Below are 20,808 nucleotides of genomic sequence, written 5' to 3'. Positions count from 1 at the left end.
ACTTATGGTGACCCTATGAATCAGCGACTTCCAATAGCATCAGTTATAAACCACCCTGATCAGATCTTGTAAGTTCAGGTCTCCAAGTTTATTTCATGTGACCAGAGTGAGTAGTTACAATTCCAACTCCTAGCAATCCCTGTGAATGAGCAAAATTCTGTGTGAGGTGATATAGTTATCAAAGGATAACTAACATTATATGCACAAGATCGTACTCTTGTACTCCACCTGAATTCAGAAAATACATTTGGTCTTGCCATGAAACTGTTTTCTCTGTGCATGTCAAAAGATGGTATCAGGTGGGTACTCAGCTCCACCTAGCGGTTGAAGGCAGAACAGCTCTGTTGAATTTTACAGGCACCTTCCTGCTCTGAGCAGCTCCTTGCCTCAGTTCTCAATGACAAGCCAATAAACGAAGAAGGAACAATAGGAAACACACTCATAAGACAAAGACAACAGCACTCATACACTCTCTGCTAGAGGCCTATTTTCTGATAAGCATTGCAGCCCAGCCCTCATAGGGAGTAGCCCTAATATCTTTTGACATGCACAGAGAAAACTATTTCACAGCAAGACCAAATGTCTTTTCTCCTGTGCATGGAAAAGATGATCTCAGGTGGGACATACCAAAGCTGACCCATGTAGAGTGGGAACATTGCTGGGCTGAAAAACTAGTGATCCGAGAGGATGTGCTGTAGCACTCTCCTCCCAAAGGCCGCCTTAGCGGACACATAGGTGTCTATCTTGTAATGTTTAATAAATTATTAGGCCCATGTAGCCACTCTACAGATCTTCACCAGGAGGCATTGCATGAGAATGCTGCTGAAGTGGCTGCCGCTCTTGTGGAATGAGCCACTATTCTAGCCAGCCGTGCCAGTTGCAGAGAAGCATACGCCAAGGTAATACATGCTTTAATCCACCTAGGTAGTGTAGAAGTGGAAACCTTATTCCCTAGTGACGCTGGGTGAAAGGACACAAACAAACTATCTGTTTTGCATATTGACTTTGTTTTAGAAATATACCTTAAGGGCTGTCCTCAAATCAAGTGAGTGCCATGCCTTCTCTGTGAGATGAACTGGATTAGGACTGAAGGAAGGAAGCACCAGCTCTTGACAGTGGAAAGTAGACAGAACTTTGGGACGAAAGGAAGGGACAGTGTGGAGAACTACTCTGCCCTTATGGAACACACAGAAATGCCTATCCACAGAGAGAGCATTCAGCTCACACACTCTACAGGCCAAAGTAATGACCACAAGAAACAAGACCTTAAGCAATAGCAGATGAAGAGAAATTTGACTTAAAGGTTGAAATGGGGGCTTTTGTAGGGCTGTTAATACTTTGTGCAGGCCCCAGGTTGGGTAGCAATGAACCATAGGTGGTGCTGAAACCGTTGCCCCTCACAGAAAGTGCTGAGGAAAGGATGAGATCCCAGTGGATGGCCTGGAGATTTGGAGAGGATCGCTGATAACGCTGAAGCCTGGTGCCTCAGGGTGTTTGGCCTGAGGCCCAATTACAAACCATCTTGTAAGAAGGATAGTATCTCATTGCTACCTGCTTTCCTTGGCCATATCCCTTTTTTCTGCGACCAGGCTAAGGCCTTCCATGTATCCTCATATATTCTAACTGTGGAAGGACATCTAGAGGCCATCATTGTTTCCAGCACTTGGGGTGGGATACCTGTCTTTAAGAGCCGTCACTTCTCAAACTCCAGACATGAAGTGCCAACCACCCCAGGGTTTCAACCGATAGGCTGAGGAGTTCCGGAAACCAAGGTCTCCTTGGCCACCATGGTGCTACTAGCAGGACTGTCGCCCTTTTAGCTTGGAACTTTTGGATCACTCTGGGGATAATCGGAAGTGGTGGAAACGCTTTCAAGCGGCCGTCAGGCCACTGGGATGTCAGCGCATCTATTCCTTCCACCTCTGGCATCACATACCTGGAAAAGAATCCCTTTACCTGGCAATTGCGACAGGTGGCGAAGAGGTCCACTGACTCAGCTGAAGCGCTCCAGTATCGCCTGCAAGTTTATTGGGTGAAGCTTCCATTCTCCCTGATGCAGTTTTTCTCAACTCAGCCAGTCCGCTTGGTCGTTGTCCTCTCCCCTGAGGTATTCTGCCAGGATCGAGTCCACATTCCTCTCAGCCCACTGGAAAAGCAGACAAGCTTCCTTCTGGAGGTGGGGAGAGCATGTGCCTCCCTGACAGTTCAAATAAGGTTTGGCTGACACATTGTCTGACTTGACCAGGGCCGCCCCCCACCGTCTGAACTTCGCAAAGTGCATCAGGGCTAGATGAATCACCCGAAGCTCCAGAAGATAGGGAGTGTGGATTCCACTGGAGTCCATGTTCCTTGCACTATTTGGCCATTGCAGATGGCTCCCCAGCCTGTCAGACTAGCATCTGATGTAATCAAGGTTTGAGGAGAGTCCTTGAAGAGCACCCCTTTTAGCAAATTAGGTTTGTGAGCCCGCCACAGTAGAGACTGATGGACCATTGGAGACAGTGCCATTCTGCGGTGCTGCCTGGATGCAATGTCTCCTTGGAAGGGTAGCAGTGCCCACTGGAGGGTGCAAGAGTGATGGCATGCCAAGGAGTGGTTTGGAAGGTTGACACCATCAACCCCAGAATTGCCACCAGTCGCATAAGATCTGCCGAAGGAGAAGACAGAAGAATTGACACTGCTGTGCATATCTTGTTTACTCTTTCTTGAGCCAACCTTAGGATGCCCCACTGCGAGTCTATAGTGGCTCCCAGATGTATTATGCAGTGGGATGGAAATAACTGACTCTTGGCATGGTTGATTAGGAAGCCATGGTTCTTCAGGCAGGCCAAAGTATTGTGCAAATCTTCCCAGGCTTTGTGTAGTGATGGGGAGCGAATCAGGAAGTTGTCTAAGTAGGGGAAGACATGGACTCCCTGCATCCTGAGGTGTGCTACCAGGACAACCACAATCTTTGTGAATACCCTGGGGGCAGATGACAGGCCAAAAAGCATAGCCCTGTACTGGAAGTGGTTCTCCCCCACCATGAACCTGAGGTAGCACCTGTAAAGAGGGAAGATAGGTACATAGAGGTATGCTTCCTTCAGGTCGACTGAAGTGAGAAAATCTCCCCTTTTCAAGGCTTCCTTGATTGAGAGCAAGGTGTCCATGCAAAACTTGCAGTACTTTATCAATTCGTTCAGTTTTTTTAGGTTGAGTACTGCCCTGAACAAGTCATCTTTTTTCACGAAGGTGAAAAACAGTGAGCAGTTTCCTGAAAATCTCTCCCCTGTCAGGACGGGTTCTATAGCCGCAATCTGTAGGAGATGGGAAATCGCCTGTAAGACTCTTTCCCTTTTGTCTGAGAATGCCAATGAGGGCGATGGGATGAATTTCAACCTTAAGCCGTATCAGAGAGTGTCGAGCACCCATTGGTCCAATGACATGTCCCTCCACTGGTAAGCGTAGCATTGGAGGTGACCTCCCACTGGGGGGAAATTGGCATCAGAACTGATGTTTATTCCCTCGTGACTGGCATCCAAATCCTGTTCCGTTGGGGAATTGTTGTTGTCCTCTAGTCTGGTTGCATTGTCTGTTCCAGAAGGGCCGGCCGGCCCTGGCATCCTTTGGCCTTCCTGACGTCCTGAAACCTCGAAAGGACTGTGATGACAGATATGGGTGGAATGATCTCTGAAAGGATCTTCTGTCATCCCTTTTCCTAGAGGAAGGCATTGAGTTTTTCTTTTCTTTAGATTCCAAGATGCTAGCTAAGGTGTCGCCAAATAACTTGCCTCCCACGTAGGGCTCTGAGGTGAGATTTGAGGGGACTGTAGTTTCCGCCTCCCAATGGCACAGCCAAAGGGTTCTTCCGAGTGAAAACTCCTGCCACCAGCGATCTTGCTGCAAACTGCATGGTGTCCATGGATGCATCCACCATGAATGTTACTGCCCAAGAGAATTTCAGTAGAGACTTGCAGGTATGGGGTAGGTCCTGATGCGGGCCATCCAGCAGGTCTTCCAACCAAAGAAGGGGAGCTCTAGCGAACACCAAAGAAGCTACAGCTGTCTGGATGGCAAAGGCATTAGCCTCATGGATCCTCCTGAGTCCCAGATCCATTTTGTGCTCTGTTGAGTCTTTGAGGTGAACATCCGAGTCCTTTGGGTTCAAGGATGGTTTCAGCAAATTTATGATGGCAGCATCAACCAGTGGGACTTTCAGCTAGTCCATGATGTGTTGCTCCTGTGTATAGTATTTGTTAGCGATCGGAACAGACTTCTTGCATTGTAATGGAACATCAAATTGGGACTTGATCACTTTAGGAAGTAGAGATGGCAGTTTTAGTACTCTAGCCTTGGGTTTCCGGTCTGGACACACCGCTAAAACCCTTGATGCCGAGGGGGCAGGAGGATCCTCTGGGGAATTCAGAGTGAGGGACTCCATAGCCTTTCACAGGAGGGGGAGGAAGCATGCCTTCTGAAAAATCCTATTGGTTGTAATCTCCTCCAATTCTGAGTCCCTGCTCCATTCCTCTTTGTCCAGGACAATTAGATCATTGTCTTGGTCGAGCGATGTATCTTCTGGAGGTTGGGGCTGCCTGCCTTGGGTGGTGGCATAAGGATCCGGTGATGTGCAGTTCTGTGGTGGCTGTGTAGGCGTAGATGAGTGGCCTGTAATAGAACCGTGCACCACTTGTGCTCTAGATGTTGTCTGAGTGGGTAGTGCTGCCAATGTGGAAACTGCAGATGCCGATAGCTCTCTGGCTAGATCCATCAAGAATGAGTCCCTGAGCTGGTCCTTTAATTGTTGAAGTGACTGAGCTAACAGCTGTAACTGGATAGGCTGAGCATGACAGCCATATGACTGGAGCCCCCCCCCCCAATAATTGAAGAGCACGGGGAGAAGAGGGGGGAGTTGGAACATTTCCTCCCCCGGCCCTGTGAGGGATGGATAGACACGGGCTCTTCTAGAAAACCTGTAAAGACCTCAGGTGAGGATCTTGTAGAGAAATCGAATCCAGGAAGGATGAGGTTGATTGACTTCTTCCTCAGATAGGGATTCCTGGTCCGTCTGCGTTCTGCAGGTGGCACTGTGAGTGTCCTTCCCTGTGGTTCCTGTTTGCTGATCAGGGCCTTTCCCATCTAGATTGGCTCATCTGGAAGTTGTAGGCCCCACACCTTCCCGAGCCACCCTGCCCGCCACAATGTGTGCCTCAGCCACCTCGTGCCTGCTGACAGAAAGGCGGGCCCTTGCTATCTCTGACTGTACCTCCATAATGCACAAAGGCCCTAAGGTCTGCCAAGGTAATTGTGTGACATTGCATCTAATCCAGAGGGAGGCGGAAGCAGTTTTAGCTTCTTCGTGGGCTTTTCCAATTTGTGTGTTGCTTTCCCCATGGGAGTAACGCGCTGCAGGGCTTACAGGGGCTAAATACCTGATATGGCTATGCGGCGCCGCTAGAATGCTGATGCGGGGGGGAGGGAAAGGCCACTTCCCAGCTGGTTCAACTCCACCACGGTCCTCCTTTTCCTCCTTTTACAGGGGCACGAGACGTGGCTGGCTGCAGGAGGAAGGCCGGTCCTTGAGGTGTGTTCTAGGCAACACTGTCGCTAGTGGGGGGAGACGCCAAGGCCGTTAAGTTGACAGCCGCTGAGGTTCCAGTGGGGCTTGAACAAGCTGCAAGGTGGGAGGGGCTTGCTAGTGATCAGTACGAATGCTCATGTTACGGGGGGGGGAAGAGCCCCCTCGTTGGCAGTTTTGTGCCATGGTGAGACTTCCGGGAGTGGGAAACAAACTCAAAACTCTTTTTTAAAAAATAAAAAGGGAAGGTAACAGTGAAAGGGAGTCAATGGGAACAAAGAAGACAAGGAAAAGCTAACACAAGTACAAATACACACAATACAGGCCTGAACCAACGGAGCAGAGAGAACACAACCGTTCTTGGTGAAGGCAAAAGAGAACTGAGGCAAGGAGCTGCGCAGAGCAGGAGGTGCCTGCAAAATTCAACAGTGCTCTTCTGCCTTCAACCTCTAGGTGGAGCTAGCTACCCACCTGATATCTTTTACATGCACAGGAGAATAATTAACACTCTATGGTTTCATATGATATCACCACAGCAGATAAAAGTTTTGGCTGAACATCAGGAAAAACTTCCTAACTGTTCAAGCAGTTTAGACAATGGAACTAAATACCTAGCAAGGTGGTGGGCTCTCCAACACTGGAGGCATTCAAGAGGCAGTTGGACAGTCATCTGTTGGGTATGCTTTAATATAGATTTCTGCATTGAGCAGGGGGGGTTGGACTTGATGGCCTCATAGTCCCTTTCCAACTCTATGATTTTATGATTCCCACTTCCTCTATCAGAATGCACAAATTTGGACACAGTAACAAGTAATTAATCTTCATTACAATCATCTCATGTATACTGTGGATATAAAAAACCAGAAAAAATACTTCAAAGAAACACACTCTTGCTACAGATTAATTAATTTAGAATAATTACATATGCTTTATATTTCCTGTTTACCCAGGCATTTGATCGTTGAGAGACACTGGCTATGGCAACCTTGAATTTAGTAATTAGGGAATGTGCTTTTTAAATGTTTTCATGATGGCTTTTTAATTTTTTTTAAAAAATCTTAATTGTTTTTAAATACTTGAGGTGGTTTTAATTGTTTTAAATATGTTCCATTTTATTTAAAATTATATTATTTTAACATTTTGATGTTTGCTATCCTGAGCTCCCTTAGGAGGAAGGGCAGGATACAAATGTTATTCAATACAGATTAGAAACACTACTCCATATATAAACATTATTTGAAAAGCTGGGGGAAAGTCTTTCCTTAACTAGTCTCAATGTGTAGTTACTGTGTTTAAGATGCAACAATCTACCCCTAATTAAGAGAACTTAAATACATGAGAGATTAGAGGAATGGATAATTGGGTCTGGGAAATATATATTTTGGGTGAGTGGACAGATATGCTGGGGGCAGATTTTTCTGTACCTTTTCTCCACTTGGTAGAAATGAAAAACAGAGAGAAGGGAACAGTTCTTCCAAATAAATAAATTCACTTCTATTGGAGCTGTATATCCACCTCAGTCTGTCACATGTGCTTGGATGTGTTTTCTTTGAGCATTTTGTGCAAAAGAGAAGCTTGTAGGAATGGGGCAGGGGATAGTCAGGGGAAAAGGAAATGTTACCCTAGGAGGGAAGGATTGATAGAATGAAGAGAGCAGAGAGAGAGGAAGTCCCCGAGATGCCATGCAGCTCCTCCCACCCCACACAAGCTCCCAACTTTCCTCTCTTCTGCTGGCAGTTGCTATTAGAAGTCCCCACAGGAGGCCAAGAATGCTTGGTAATGCTAATTCTAAAGTGGCCAATGTGAGCCAAAACCAACAGAGGTTAAAGCCAATCCAAGACTTCATCATCTTGCAGAATCTGCCAACTCTACACAACAGTTGGCGGGGTATAAATTTATACCCTGAAAGAAGGGGGTTTAAATAAAATTTAATAATAATAATAATAATAATAATAACAGTAGTTTAGAATACAGGCAGGGCCGTATCTGGATACATGTCCTAAACAGAGAGAAGTCTGTGCTTCACTGACATCCCCACTTTGTTAAGCATAATATGGCAAACAATCTTCACTGTATTTAATAATAATAATAATAATAATAATAATAATTTAATTTGTGGGTCGCCTATCTGGCCAATGGCCACTCTAGGCGACGTACAATTTAACAACAATACATTACATCATAATAAAATACATCATAAAATACAATGTAATCTCATGAAAGTAACAGCACAAAACATATAGCAAAACATGAATTTTGATACTACATGTAACTTCTAAAAAGCTTTAGAAGTAACCCACCAAGATACTGAATATTTCAAGTGGTCAAAGTGCTTCCTGTATCATAAAAATCATTTTATGATAAAGAAACCCCATTACCATCATTGTCACCACCATCACCACAAAACAAACTGAAATGGTATTTCAAAACAAATGGAATTTTGATATTGAGACTTCCTATTTTCTTTCTCTTGTTTTTAGTTTTCCATTCAAACTTCTGCCACCCATTTTTCTTTCTTTGTTTCTCTCCTTTCATGAGCCTCAAAGCACATCCAGGATTTTACAATACTTCACCCCTCCTCCCTCCAATAAGGTGTGATTGCTTAGGCAACAATGTCTTATCACATATGATCAAACTGCCTGATGAAATTTACATTAATTTTGTCATTCCACATTAGATTTGCCTTCATTGCCACTACAACTATATCCCCTCCCAACACTCCCTTCCAACAAACAACTGATTGGTGGGAAGATGTCAGATGGGAAAAGACGCAGGAGAGACAGAAGAAAAAGATAAAAGCTAGTGGTTGATAGCTCTACGGTCTGCATTCTTAAGATATTATCTTCTTCTTTGCAAATGACTTCAAAACTGCATTTTCTTTCTCTGTGTGTGCCTACATTGTCCAAGTCTTGTTTCTTGTGGAATATGTGCACGTTTTATTTTTTAAACATTTTAAACTGCAATGTGTCCACATGAAAGTCCATTAAGTACAAGGCTTTTGCATGTAACTGAGCACCAGATTTGAGCTGAGAAGTGATCTAAGGGGGCTATTTAGCAAGACTGACTTTTGCCGCAAACCAAGTCGTATTTTGTATGGAGAATATTTTGGCTAGAAATTCAAACTAACCTCAATCTCACCTCTAACCTGCAAAATTTACAGTGAAATATACTGCAGACCTGTTTTTTTTATTTATAAGATTTCTTGACTGACCTTCAATGTAGAGTCACAAGGCATGTTATAAAAATACAAGACAATTTTAAAATAAAATAAAACCAATTTTTCATACCAGTTTTACATGTCTTAAATAGGTTTTTAGAAGTCTTAAATAGGCTTTTATGCTATTTTTACTGGCATTATTTTACCACTTGGGTGTGTGTTGCCCTGGGCCCCTTTGGGAGGAAGAGTGTGATAAAAATGGGGTAGATCCTAAAAATATATCTCAGCTGTCAAAAATCAGGGAAAAGAGGTATGTCTCTGGGATATGATGGAAACTGTACAATGAAGGTGCTAGATGCATTTCTGTGGGGAAGGATTTCCACAATTTGAGGGCTGTCACAGAGAAAGCCCTCTTCTGAACCACCACTCCCCGAACTTCTGGGAGCAGCCAAACTATCATTAGTCACATTCTCCTTCTCAGGTACAACCTCCCTGAAAACCTGCAAAATGGGGATAAGAACTGTATTGACAGGCCAATTTAAAAAATATTCTCTCTCTCTCTCTCTCTCACTCACTCACACACACACAGTTTTCACGTAAGTCCTCAGTTACAAAGAGCAAACTCCTCACTTCACTGTTACCTTTTGTTTTAGGGTGGGCATCCTACTGCTCAGCAATACTCAAATCCTGGTTTCTCTGTTGTTTTATTATATGGATAGCTCTCACTTCCACCCAATGAGAACAAAAATGGTATAAAGGAACTCAGAAGTTCCATTTCCAGGCAACAGAGTGAATATTAGTCATTTCTTATTTCCATGGTTCCAACCAGTCAGCCTGCATCTGAGACTACTTCACTGGTGTGAATTGCAGGCCTGTGAAAGCCTTCTGTGCTGTTGCCACCAAATTTAGTGAGGAGGAGTGGGGTGGTGGTGGCAGAAACAGAGAGACTTCAAGAAGTAAAAGGGGTAATTGAGACATGGGGTGCAGAGACCTATAAAGATACAGAGAAGAGAGCACTATGGGTTACAGAGGGAAAGGGGCAACTGAGAGATGGAAGTACAAATTGATTTATATAAACTAATGAAACCAGAGAAAATGGGAGCAAAAGAAATGGGATGTAGCATGCTATGAGTATAAAGAGCAGATAACTGAGAAAAAGTGTACAAAAGTCAGTGGAGAGAAAAACAGAAAAGTAGGCATAGAGGTGCAGACCTGTCTTGGTACAGAGACTGTAGAGATTGCATGCTGTGGAGTAAAGACAGACAAGAGAGAGTATGTGCTAGGGAATAGCGATAAAAAGAGAGGGCACATTTATGCACAGAACTGTTACTTAAACATTTTTCTGTAACTCAACAACTAGACACTCTCTATAACTTTAGCAGAATAGTTGACAGAAGTGGATTTCAACTATAACATTGATGCTGCCTTTGCTATTTTAGACATTTTCCCTTCCTCAAACCATGGTTTTAGTTGTATCGTGCAAAATAAATGTTACATATCCTGGAATGTGATAGAAATTCACTAATAGGCCAAAAAAAAACAACCTTGTGGTTTAAGAACGTATCTAACGCCCACAGGTCTTTCTATCAAATTTTTAATAACAGGGAAATTGGGCAGCTATAGTGAATGCACCAGGGGAGCAGGACACCTGACCTCCTCTCTGAGATATTGGACTGCTCTACAAATTTGTCAAAATGCAAACACCATTTGGGTTAGTCTTTCACAGCCCAATCCACTTCCTGTGTAGCTTGGAAGAATTTGGTAACATGTGCCTCTGAGCATATGGTGAGTGGTAGCAACACCTGCCATCTCCAAAGATGGAGAATTACATTTTTGTATGTTGGTCTTCTTCTTACTTTGCTTCCGTCCTGTGTTATTATTGTTTCTACAGATAATCTAATCTAGAAAATTTTATTTCCCTCAATATTCATCCTAGAAACCTGTGTCAAATTTATTTTTATTAATTTCAAAGCCTTTTTATTGGTCAACGTCATATGATGGTGAAGACAGCCTTTTCTGTTTCAAAGTGGAGGTTATGTTCTATTTCTATTTTGGATGCATTAACAGTTGAATCTGAAACTGCAGTTTGATGTAAAATCAGACTTACAATATGGTACTACTTAAGCAATGACTTTAGCTATTGGAAAAAACAAATTTGGCCTACCCAAGATGCATGTTTTGAGCCTGCTATGTTTAAACCATTCCACTTAAGAAAAGGTGGGCATGGTCAATTAAAAACATAGAGCACACCTAACATTTTGCTAGAATATATTTCATCTCCCACTGTTTTATCTTGTGCAAACTGAGACACTCCAGATGTCCACTGGAGACTATTCTGCAGAATAGTCAGTGCTATTATTCCACAATTGTTTTTGGAGCTTTTTAGTGTACATTTTGAAAAATGTTGTGTGCTTCACATATTCACAGAAACAGAAGCAAAAGAAAATGATTTACTATAGGAAACCACTAAAATTGCAAATTAATCAAGCATATTTAAAGTGACTATCTGACTTATATCAACTGTTTTAATATTATTGCTTTCTCCCTGCTAAAACAAGATCAGCACAGCACATGTCTTGTTTCTGTTCTTTGGGCTGATTGCAGGTGTTGCCACCACTCACCATATGCTCAGAGGCACATTACCAAATTCTTCCAAGCTACACAGAAAGTGGATTGGACTGTGAAAGACCAACCCAAATTGTGCTTGCATTTTGACAAATTTGTAGGGCAGTACAATATCCCAGAGAGGAGGTCTGCTCCCCTGGTGCATTCACTATAGCTGCCCAATTTCCCTGCTTTTTAAAGTTTGATAGAAATATCTGTGGGCTATAGGTATGTTCTTAAACCACAAGGTTTTTTGCCTATTAGTGAATTTCTCTGCTTTTTAATCCGGGAGGTAAGAAATGGGATCCTGTGCAAACTTGCCGAGAATGGATTGATCATTTGCATGCTTATTGAGTTCAGTGGGATTTACCCCTCTGCAATCATGCTTAGGCTAGGTGAAACTGACCACAGGGGATGGGGAGGGGAGGAGGAAGGAGGGAAGGAAGGGCAGAGGGGGGGAGGGGCTGGGAGCAGGCAGGAGGGGGAGGGGAAGAGAAGAGCAAGTTTGACCATTTGCATGTTTATTGAGTTCACTGGGATTTACTCCCGTGCAATCATGCTTACAATAGGTAAAACTGACCAAGGGGGGAGGGAGGGAGGCCTGGAGTGGGCAGGGAAGGAGGAAGAAGGAAGAGGAGAGGGGAGGAGGAAGGGACGGGGAAGGAGGGAAAAGGCAGGTCTGATCATTTGCATGCTTATTGAGTTCAATGGGATTTACTCCCATGCAATCATGGTTAGGATAGGAAAAACTGACCATGGGCGAGGGGGAGGGGAAAGGAGAGGGAAGGAGAAAGGGAGGAAAGAGGGGAGCAGAAGGAGGGGATTCGAAGGGGAGGAGCAAAGGAAGGGGGAGGAAAGGGGCAAAAAGTAGGTGATGGGAGGAAGGTGGATGGGAGGGCAGGTTCAATTATTGGCATGCCTGTTGAGTTCAGTGGGATTAACTCCCGTGCAATCATGCTTAAGATAGGTAAAACCGACCATGGGGAAGGGGCAAGACGGAGTTAGTAAAGGGTGCTGAGAGTGGCTAGGAACGGCCCTGTTCCCCTCACAGTATTTCAGTCAGAGTAGCTGACTGTTAAACCACTCTGGCTACTGGAGCTTTGTCAGGAGAATAGGAGTCTCCTCTCAGCAGCCTTCAAAAACTACACTTCCCAGGATTCTCTGGGGGAAGCCATGACTGTCTAAAGTGAAATCAAGGTCTGGCATGGGTGTGGCCCCGTGATTAGCCAAGCAGCTGTGAGTCTGGCTTTTAGAACACTAACAGTTGGTTCTTACTGAGCATGCCCAATGTTATCATTTAGTTCAGTGTAAAATTTCCTAAATGAATTAAAAATCAGCCAGGCATTTTTTTTTAGCTTTTAAACTGAAGAAGATGAAGGTCAGAGTATGGGGCAAGGTCAGTCATAGGATTACAGGTACTCTGTGAACATAGCTGACTTTTAATTAATTTCAACAAATTATGGGAACTCTGACAGAAAAAAGTCCAAAAGGGGTCTGTTTTTTCATCTCTTTTTACACTTTGAACTCTTTATTCTCTGTTTTGTGTATCGCCATGAAAATTTAGAGGGTTGTTAAGCAAGTGTTTCTGCATTCAGGACTATAAGTTTTGTAAGGTTTTGTTTTGAAATGAGCTTATGGGAAGCATCAGAATGGCATGGGGGGTATTTTCAATTTAACACTGCAGAATGTGAAAAATCCATGCTGGCTATAGTATAAACATATGCAATGCTTTATTTTTTCATCTACACAGATCCACAGATGCAATATCAGAGACATTCTAGCTTCCTCCCCATACCACTATCAGAATAAAGCAAACCAGATATAACACCCTTGATTAAAGTTGCTGCAGATAAAGGTAAAACAAATCTATATAATGGTAGGACCGAACAAATAGATTTAAATCTCAATAAATAAAATTTCTTTGGTATATTTTATGTTATTACATGGTGAGGAAAGAGATAAGACTTCCTTCTGTAATTTATCTTACCTGTGATGTGCTCTGCTGTACACTATGCCTGCTAGATAAATGCTGTAAAGATAAAGGAAAAAATATATATTCTGTGTTCTTTCTGCTTAGGAATGCTAAAGTTTCTTCCTCACATGGCTAAACAGAATTGTCATGATTTTCAAATGTATAATTATCCTGTTTTAAACAGATTCAGCAGTATACCATACTAAAGATCTGTTCCTATTAGCTAGTACAGAAGCAAGCATTCATGATCTAGTACTATGCAGGTACCCCAATCAAAGTGTAGCATAGTTCAGGTATAACAGACCAATGTAGGATTTCACAGTGGCTGAGGAAATGTAGAGCACCATTACACCAGCAGCTATTATCCCAGTCCGATACAATGTAACAGCATTATGAAAAGCACAGAAGGAACAGAGAGAAAACATCACAGCTGACTTCTCTTCCAAACAACATCCAGAAAGCATTTTGACCAGTAGATAAGAGTTGAAAGTCTGGAATAATGTTTCATTGTGTTTATTTTTGAAAGACTGATACTTCGTGATATGGTGTGTGAGCCATAGTGGGAGGGAGGTGGTGTACTGAATTATGGGGTTACTTTTCTTCTGATGACCCCAGTAATTTCTACTCTAATTTTGTGTAGTTCTGCCTACCTAACAAAATGTAATTTTAAAAACATGCCAACACAGCATTTGTGAAAATATATTTATATGTTTGGTGAAGTACATATCTGTGGCCAATTACTACTTCCCAAACATCCTTCTCTAATCAAATTTATATGTATCTCCCTACAGAGGAAGGTTTTTATGACAAAATATAGGAGTAACCTTCCACTACTAAGATCCATTTTCCTTCGCTTTATCAAAAAAACATTCCCTATTACACATAGAACATGGTCTCACATGAAAAGTATGTCTCACATGGTCTCTCATTAAATATCTGTGTTAAAAAAGGAGCAATATCACCAATTCTCTAACAGAGGCTGATCCTGTTTTTAAAGCCTTTCATGCTAAAGGCTAACAATTAACAATCAGAAAATGGGACAGAAAGTTTCCTGCTGTGCCTATTTAATCTCCAAAGGTAAGATTTAACAACTAATCCAAACTGAAAAGGTTTCAAGGTGTTTTTAAATCATATTTTCATGTTTTGTTTATATATATGTCTATCTTACAATTTTTAATTATTTATTTTGCATATGAATTATTTTATTAGGTTTTAGAAGCTAAACCCAAAGAATTATCAATCTCTCTAACCTAGGAATAGAAGATTAGATAGACAGACTGATAACATAAAATAGATTAGATAGATCACCCCAAATCCCATGATCAAAAATATTAATATTACCCATTATCAAAACCACACAAAGCTAAAACAGGACCAGCCCTGCTGGGTGAAATCATGGTGCATCAAGTCCAGCATTATCTTTCCAACAGCAGTCAGTTAGATGCCCCTGAATCTAACAAGCAGGGTATGAAGGTGGTGACCGTTCCCAATTTGTCCCCAGCATCTAGTATTTGTTCATATTTTGTTCTGATGTGCCTTCAAGTCGATTTCAACCTATTGCCTTGCAAAGGTAATCTAGACCTCTGATCAATGCTCTCATATTACTGAGTTACAAATGGTACATTGTAATTTCGTTCTGTATGATATTTTATTTTGAAACACTGAAACTCAAATTCAATTATTGTAAGGTGGCATTTGTTTGTTTGTTTGTTTGTTTATTTATATACCGCCCCATAGCCAAAGCTCTCTGGGCGGTTTACAGTAACTAAAAATATTAAAAACAAATATACAAATACATATACCATTGCTTTTAAAAAATAAATATACCATTGGTTTTATTGGTTTGGGAAATGTTTGTAAGAAACATAAAAAACTGAAACATGTTGCTTGTATTCAACCCACACACATTAATATTTGGTAGAGCCACCTTTCGCTGCAATAACAGGGTTAAGTCTTTTCGGGTAGGTATGTACCAGCTTTGCACACAGTGTCAGATGGATTCTGGCCCATTCTTCTTGGCAGCTTCTCTCCAGGCCATTCAGGTTTGTGGACCTCAATTTTCAAAGAGTGCCACAGTTTCTCAATGGGATTGGGATCAGGACTTTGACTGGGCCACTGTAGGACATTCACCTTTTTGTTCTTGAGCCACTCCAACGTTGCTTTGGCCCTGTGCTTGGGATCATTGTCCTGCTGCAAAGTGAATTTCCTCCCAAGCTTCAGTTTTTTAGTGGATTGAGGCAGGTTCTCTTGCAGTATTTCCCTGTATTTTGTTCCATCCATTCTTCCTTCAATTTTAGCAAGATGCCCAGTCCCTGCTGATGAGAAGCATCCCCACAGCATGATGCTGCCACCACCATGCTTCACTGTAGGGATGGTGTATCTTGAGGCATGGGCAGTATTAGGTTTGTGCCACACATAGCAGTTTGAGTTTTGGCCAAAAAGCTCTATCTTGGTCTCATCTGACCACATTGCAGCTAGGGCACTCTCATGCTTTCTGGAAAACTCCAGACGTGCTTTCAGATGGTACTTTTTGAGTAACAGCTTATTTCTTGCCACCCACCCATACAGACCAATGTTCTGCAGAGCTCTTGATACGGTTGACTGATGCACCATTACTCCACTCGCAGCCACTGAACTCTGTAGCTCCTTCAAAGTGATTGTTGGCCTCTCTGAGGCTTCTCTCACAAGTCTCTTTGTTTGAGCGCTGTGTTTTGAGGGACGGCCTTTTCTTGGCAGTGCCTGGATGGTGTGATGCAGCTTCCACTTCCTGATTACTGAGCCAACTGTGCTCACTGGGATATCCAAACACTTGGATATTATTTTGCACCCTTTTCCTAATCTATGCATTTGCATTACATTATCTCTCACTTCTGTAGAATATTCTTTGGTCTTCATTTTCCTTCAGATCCACCGCCTGACCAATGATCCTTCAACAGTGGGGGTTTTATCCTGACCAATGTGACAGCAACTTTAATGGTTCACAGGTGGAGACTAAGGGTAATTGTGTCCTCGATAGGGCAGTTTCTTTCACCTGTGTAAACTGGGAGCTTCCACAGCACAGGGGTTGAATACTTATGAAAACAACATTTCAGTTTTTATGTTTCTTACAAACATTTCCCAACATAAAACCAATGTCACCTTACAATAATTGATTTTGAGTGTCAGTGTTTCAAAATAAAATATCATACGGAACAAAATTACAATATATCATTTGTAATTCAGTAATAGGAGTGCACTGGTCAGGGGTCTGAGTACTTTTGCAAGAAAGCACTATATCTGTTTATCCTATCGAAATGTGGAGAGATTAAAGAGTGGGCTATATCCTCATTCCCAGGCTGTAGGAAAGCTCAATTTGTGCAACATCCCTAAGTCCCTAGAGGCAGATGCCAAGATCTTCTGCTGAAGCATTTGCCCAAAAACAAAACTATGGCTGCAATTCTATGGGAACCTACTTAGGAACAAGCCACATGATTTTCAACTGTTCAACTTTATCCAAACACATTATTAATATAAAGATTTGTAAGTGCACCATAAGCCACATCCAGTCATGTGCAAAATAAATTATAGATGGCTACCATAATGTAAGTGAAGAATATTGCCTCTGAAAGGGATGGAAGCCACTATTTCTGGTAGCCTGTGCCACAGAAAGTAAGGCAAAATGTCTTTCCTTGCATCCACAACCATTACAACACACATTATACTATGTCTTCTGAAGGGTGAGGCTCATCATTTATAAAAAGAACTGACTGAAACTTCACAGGTACGTGGTCTGAAGCAGTTAACTACATAACTAGCTTAGATATTATACTCTTAATCAAGCAAACTTTCTGAAGCTTGCTGAGTTAAACAAGCTATGCTTGACCCCTTCATAACTTGGTTGCCTGTGAAGAATCAACACACAGAAACATCATCTGTATTGTTTAAATTTGATTATTGAACTCAATCTCTGGAAAAGCAGGTTATAAATATTTGCGTAACTACATTTGACTTTAGTAAAAAGCTCTTTTCTCCCCCCTTCCCCATACTGCAATCATCCTTCTTCCCACCCCCATCCCAAATAGGGCATCTTACCATCTTGTATAGATCAGAGACACTGATCTGATCTGAATCCACCACCTCAAAGTCCTTTCGTGGAACAAGGTCCAAGCCCAAATGCCTGTAAATAAAAAATAACTTTGTGAAGCTGCCTAAATGCACCCAAAGAAATATTCAGAACAATACAGGTATTATAAATACAATTTCTTAACAATTCATGACATAGCACTAACATAACAGAGCTTGCTGTAATTAGTGACAAAATGCTAGACAAAATAGATACTGTAAGGTGCCAACCTCATGTTCCACTTAGGTGATCTTGCTAGTCCCTCATATGTGTGGCTGCACAGACTACACTTCATAGCACCATAAGTGTCAAAGACCAAAGGTGTGGTCTTGATGCTACTCAGTCAGAAAGTGATGACCTGAGTAACTACAGAACTGCAACAGTCACAGCAAGTTTCCAATTGACAGGCCAGTCTGGGGCTCAGTTATTCCACCTTGGAGGAGAATAAAATCATGAATGTGATGAACACCATAGGCATGTTATCTGCTCTTAGATGGTTAAAATTTCAATGATTCCCACAATAAAGGTTAGTAGGAGCATGCAAATTAGTTCTAGTCTGGGAATGAGGATCACAAGCAGTCTGAGAAACTGCAGTTTCTCAATGTAGTGAGAAATTATGGTGGAACGGGGTGGAGTGGTCCCTGTTTCACCCACTGAAACAGACCCAATGACTTGCATGTCAATAGAAGCCAATGCCATTTTTGAGGCAGGCCCAGGCTGGACAAGGAAACAATGCTTGTCTAGTATGGACTAGAGTGGGGAAATAGTTGGTGATAGCATTAGCATGTTAGGTTGGGTCAAGGGCTGTGAGTCTCAAGGCAGAACTTCTGAAGTGTAAGGTACTCCCTCATATATCTCACACGTCTTTCGTGGCTTGTCCAATGGTATATCACAAGAGCCATTCTTGTGGCCTCTGAGCATTCAGAGCTAGAGTATTTCCAACCCATACCTCTGAAAGACTTGCAAGATACTGAGGCTGGTACTGAAATGGGTATAAGCTGGAGTAGGGATTGCTGGAAGCACCTATCCCAATTACACTTTGGTTCAAGAGGGAGAAAAAAACTCAGGCAGAAAGAGCTTGTTTACACAGGGGAATGATGAGAGTTATTATAGGGAGCTTGCTTGGCAAATATTTTGGAAATGGAGTGAGGAGACATGAGGTCTATACATTTGGGCATGTCTGATAAGTATAAAGGATGTACCATACTGTCAAAAATTGATAGGCTTAAATTTTAGAAAAGGCCAAATGTTGCTCTGTGCAAGGACATCTGATATGTGTGCCTGCACGGAAAAACAAAGAAGAACACTGAGGCAAAGGCAAGAAGGGTTTTTCTAATACTGCTTTAGTCATTTGCTGATCATAAATGTGGGATGGACTGCTACACACATTCATAGGCTGTTTCTGAAAACTAAGAGTAGAGGGGAACATGATTAGTCTCATAAAAATCATCTTACATTTTTCATGCTTTGGAAGTCTTTTGGAGCTGCCAATATCAGTATGCAAGGGATATTCTCTACTTAACAGCATTCATCACAATCACTAGAGAATGGACTCTGTCAGTTACCTTTGAATCTTATCCAATATGCTAAATTTAGCTAAAATCCTCTAACACCTCGGATTCTCAGTTCAAAGGATTCTCATTCAGTAATGCTATGCTAATCCTTCATACTAACTGCCCCCATGCTACCTGTATGTTATGTCAGAGCAAATCAATCAGTGTTTAGCAGCCATAAATACAGACTGCCAGAGAGTTTATAGAACCTCCTTTCTTAGGGATTTTAATGGAAAAGCAACAATGGCATCTGTAGATGTTTTAGGGACAAAGTATCCTGTTTTACCTTACTCTGCTTAACTAGCTAGCTTCTCCCACCCCATCTATTTTTTCAGACCAGATCTTTGAACCTGTCTCTTTTTGTTACATAAACATTTGATTATATTAATTTATTTGCTCAAGGAGCAGACTACAAGATACATAATATATATGATGACACCCCATCTTCAAAATATATCATTTTCTTTTCAGTTCTTCCAACCAATCTAATTTAAGTCTGAAAATCTTTCTGCAGCTCTTCTGGATTCTAACTGTACAGCAAATCTTTTCCTCTTCCAGACTGCTCTGTGGTATATTTTCAGAAAACGTATACAAAAGTATTCTACAATATATGTCAAAGTATCAGCCATTCTTTCCAGGTTAAAGCATAATCTGTATTTAGAATATGTATTTTCTTATTGGACAAAACATTAAAAGCCACTATTCAAAACAAGATGGGTTCATACATTGCTTTCTCCCCTAGGTATGCTTCATTAATCTTTCTGTCACATTTAGTTTCTTGACTGGCCAAGTGTATGGCCACTTCAAATGCTACTACATACAGGGGGAGAGTATAACAAGCAGGTTAAAACTGTGCCAGATTTTTTTAAAAATGTAACTTCTTATGCAGCAGTTTCACAAACCAAGTAGTGATGAGTACATCTAGTCTCAATTCAGAACTTGCTCAGTGTTTAAAAGCTTGTCTTTTATAAAGAATACTGTCCTTAATGTTTGAGCCCATAATGTTTGAGCCCATAATGTTTGAGCATTTGCACTGATATTGTCATACACATGCACATTAATCACAGTTCGATCTGGGAGTTGTAGTTTGGTTTGATACCTCATGCATGACTGAAGTTGTAGTAAATGTGAATGCCCTTTTGTAAACTGCCTGTCATAAGGACAAGTGTAGGTGATTTCCATTAGGCTACAGTGTAGGCTTTAATTATCAACCAAATTGAGAGTTTGTTGAATTTTGGCGCTGTATATGAAGAAGAAATGATTACAGTGGTTCTATCATCATAGCACTCTCCATAGTACTTGGAAATAGCTGGTGTGCACATTTTGTTTTCAAAATATTACATCTTCTTTCACAGTCAACCCACATGCAAGACAGGATTACACAACCCTGACTCACTTTTTTATTCAATTCAAATAAGACATAGGAAACTGGATTGTGTGTATGTGTTGATGTAAATTACACAATGATGGGTGTGTAGAACAGTTCTAGAAGATTCCACCCAACTTGCATATGCTATGGATGCAGACCAGACAGCAAGAAAATCAATACATTTGGCCTGATTATGAGCTTCTCTAAGCTGGTTAAAAATCCTTTTCATTCTAATGGAACTCCTGTGCCATGGAATGAGAATCAGGAAAGGAAATCAGCTCAAAAAGATTCCTCTACACAAGGGATGGTTGGGCATCCATCTGCATTAGTAGCTACATTCAGCTTTAGGGTTATTGAAGCTGCCGCAAGTGGTGAATCACTACTAAAAAGTCACCACTGCTGGGAATTTCCTCTATGGGTGGCTTCATTAAGGATATTATTTGGATATTCCTAGTTATCCAAAAGTCTTTACAGCTTGGTGAGATGGGGACATG

At 41.8% G+C, this 20,808-nt stretch overlaps 1 protein-coding gene across 7 annotated transcripts in view; it reads right to left on the bottom strand.

The window, feature by feature from the left end:
• DOCK3 (dedicator of cytokinesis 3) overlaps positions 1-20,808 on the bottom strand; it is a 463,693-nt gene that overhangs the window by 341,284 nt on the left and 101,601 nt on the right. For all 7 annotated transcript variants that reach the window (XM_061617883.1, XM_061617886.1, XM_061617884.1 and 4 more), the window contains exons 7-8: positions 17,362-17,446; positions 13,306-13,347 (exon numbers count right to left, since the gene is read on the bottom strand). In XM_061617883.1, the coding sequence (XP_061473867.1) occupies positions 13,306-13,347; positions 17,362-17,446 (127 nt within the window). The remainder of the gene's footprint in view (positions 1-13,305; positions 13,348-17,361; positions 17,447-20,808) is intronic.

The sequence above is a fragment of the Rhineura floridana genome, chromosome 3 (assembly GCF_030035675.1).
Source record: "Rhineura floridana isolate rRhiFlo1 chromosome 3, rRhiFlo1.hap2, whole genome shotgun sequence".
NCBI lineage: Eukaryota > Metazoa > Chordata > Lepidosauria > Squamata > Rhineuridae > Rhineura > Rhineura floridana.
This window is presented reverse-complemented; position numbering and strand designations above follow the sequence as displayed.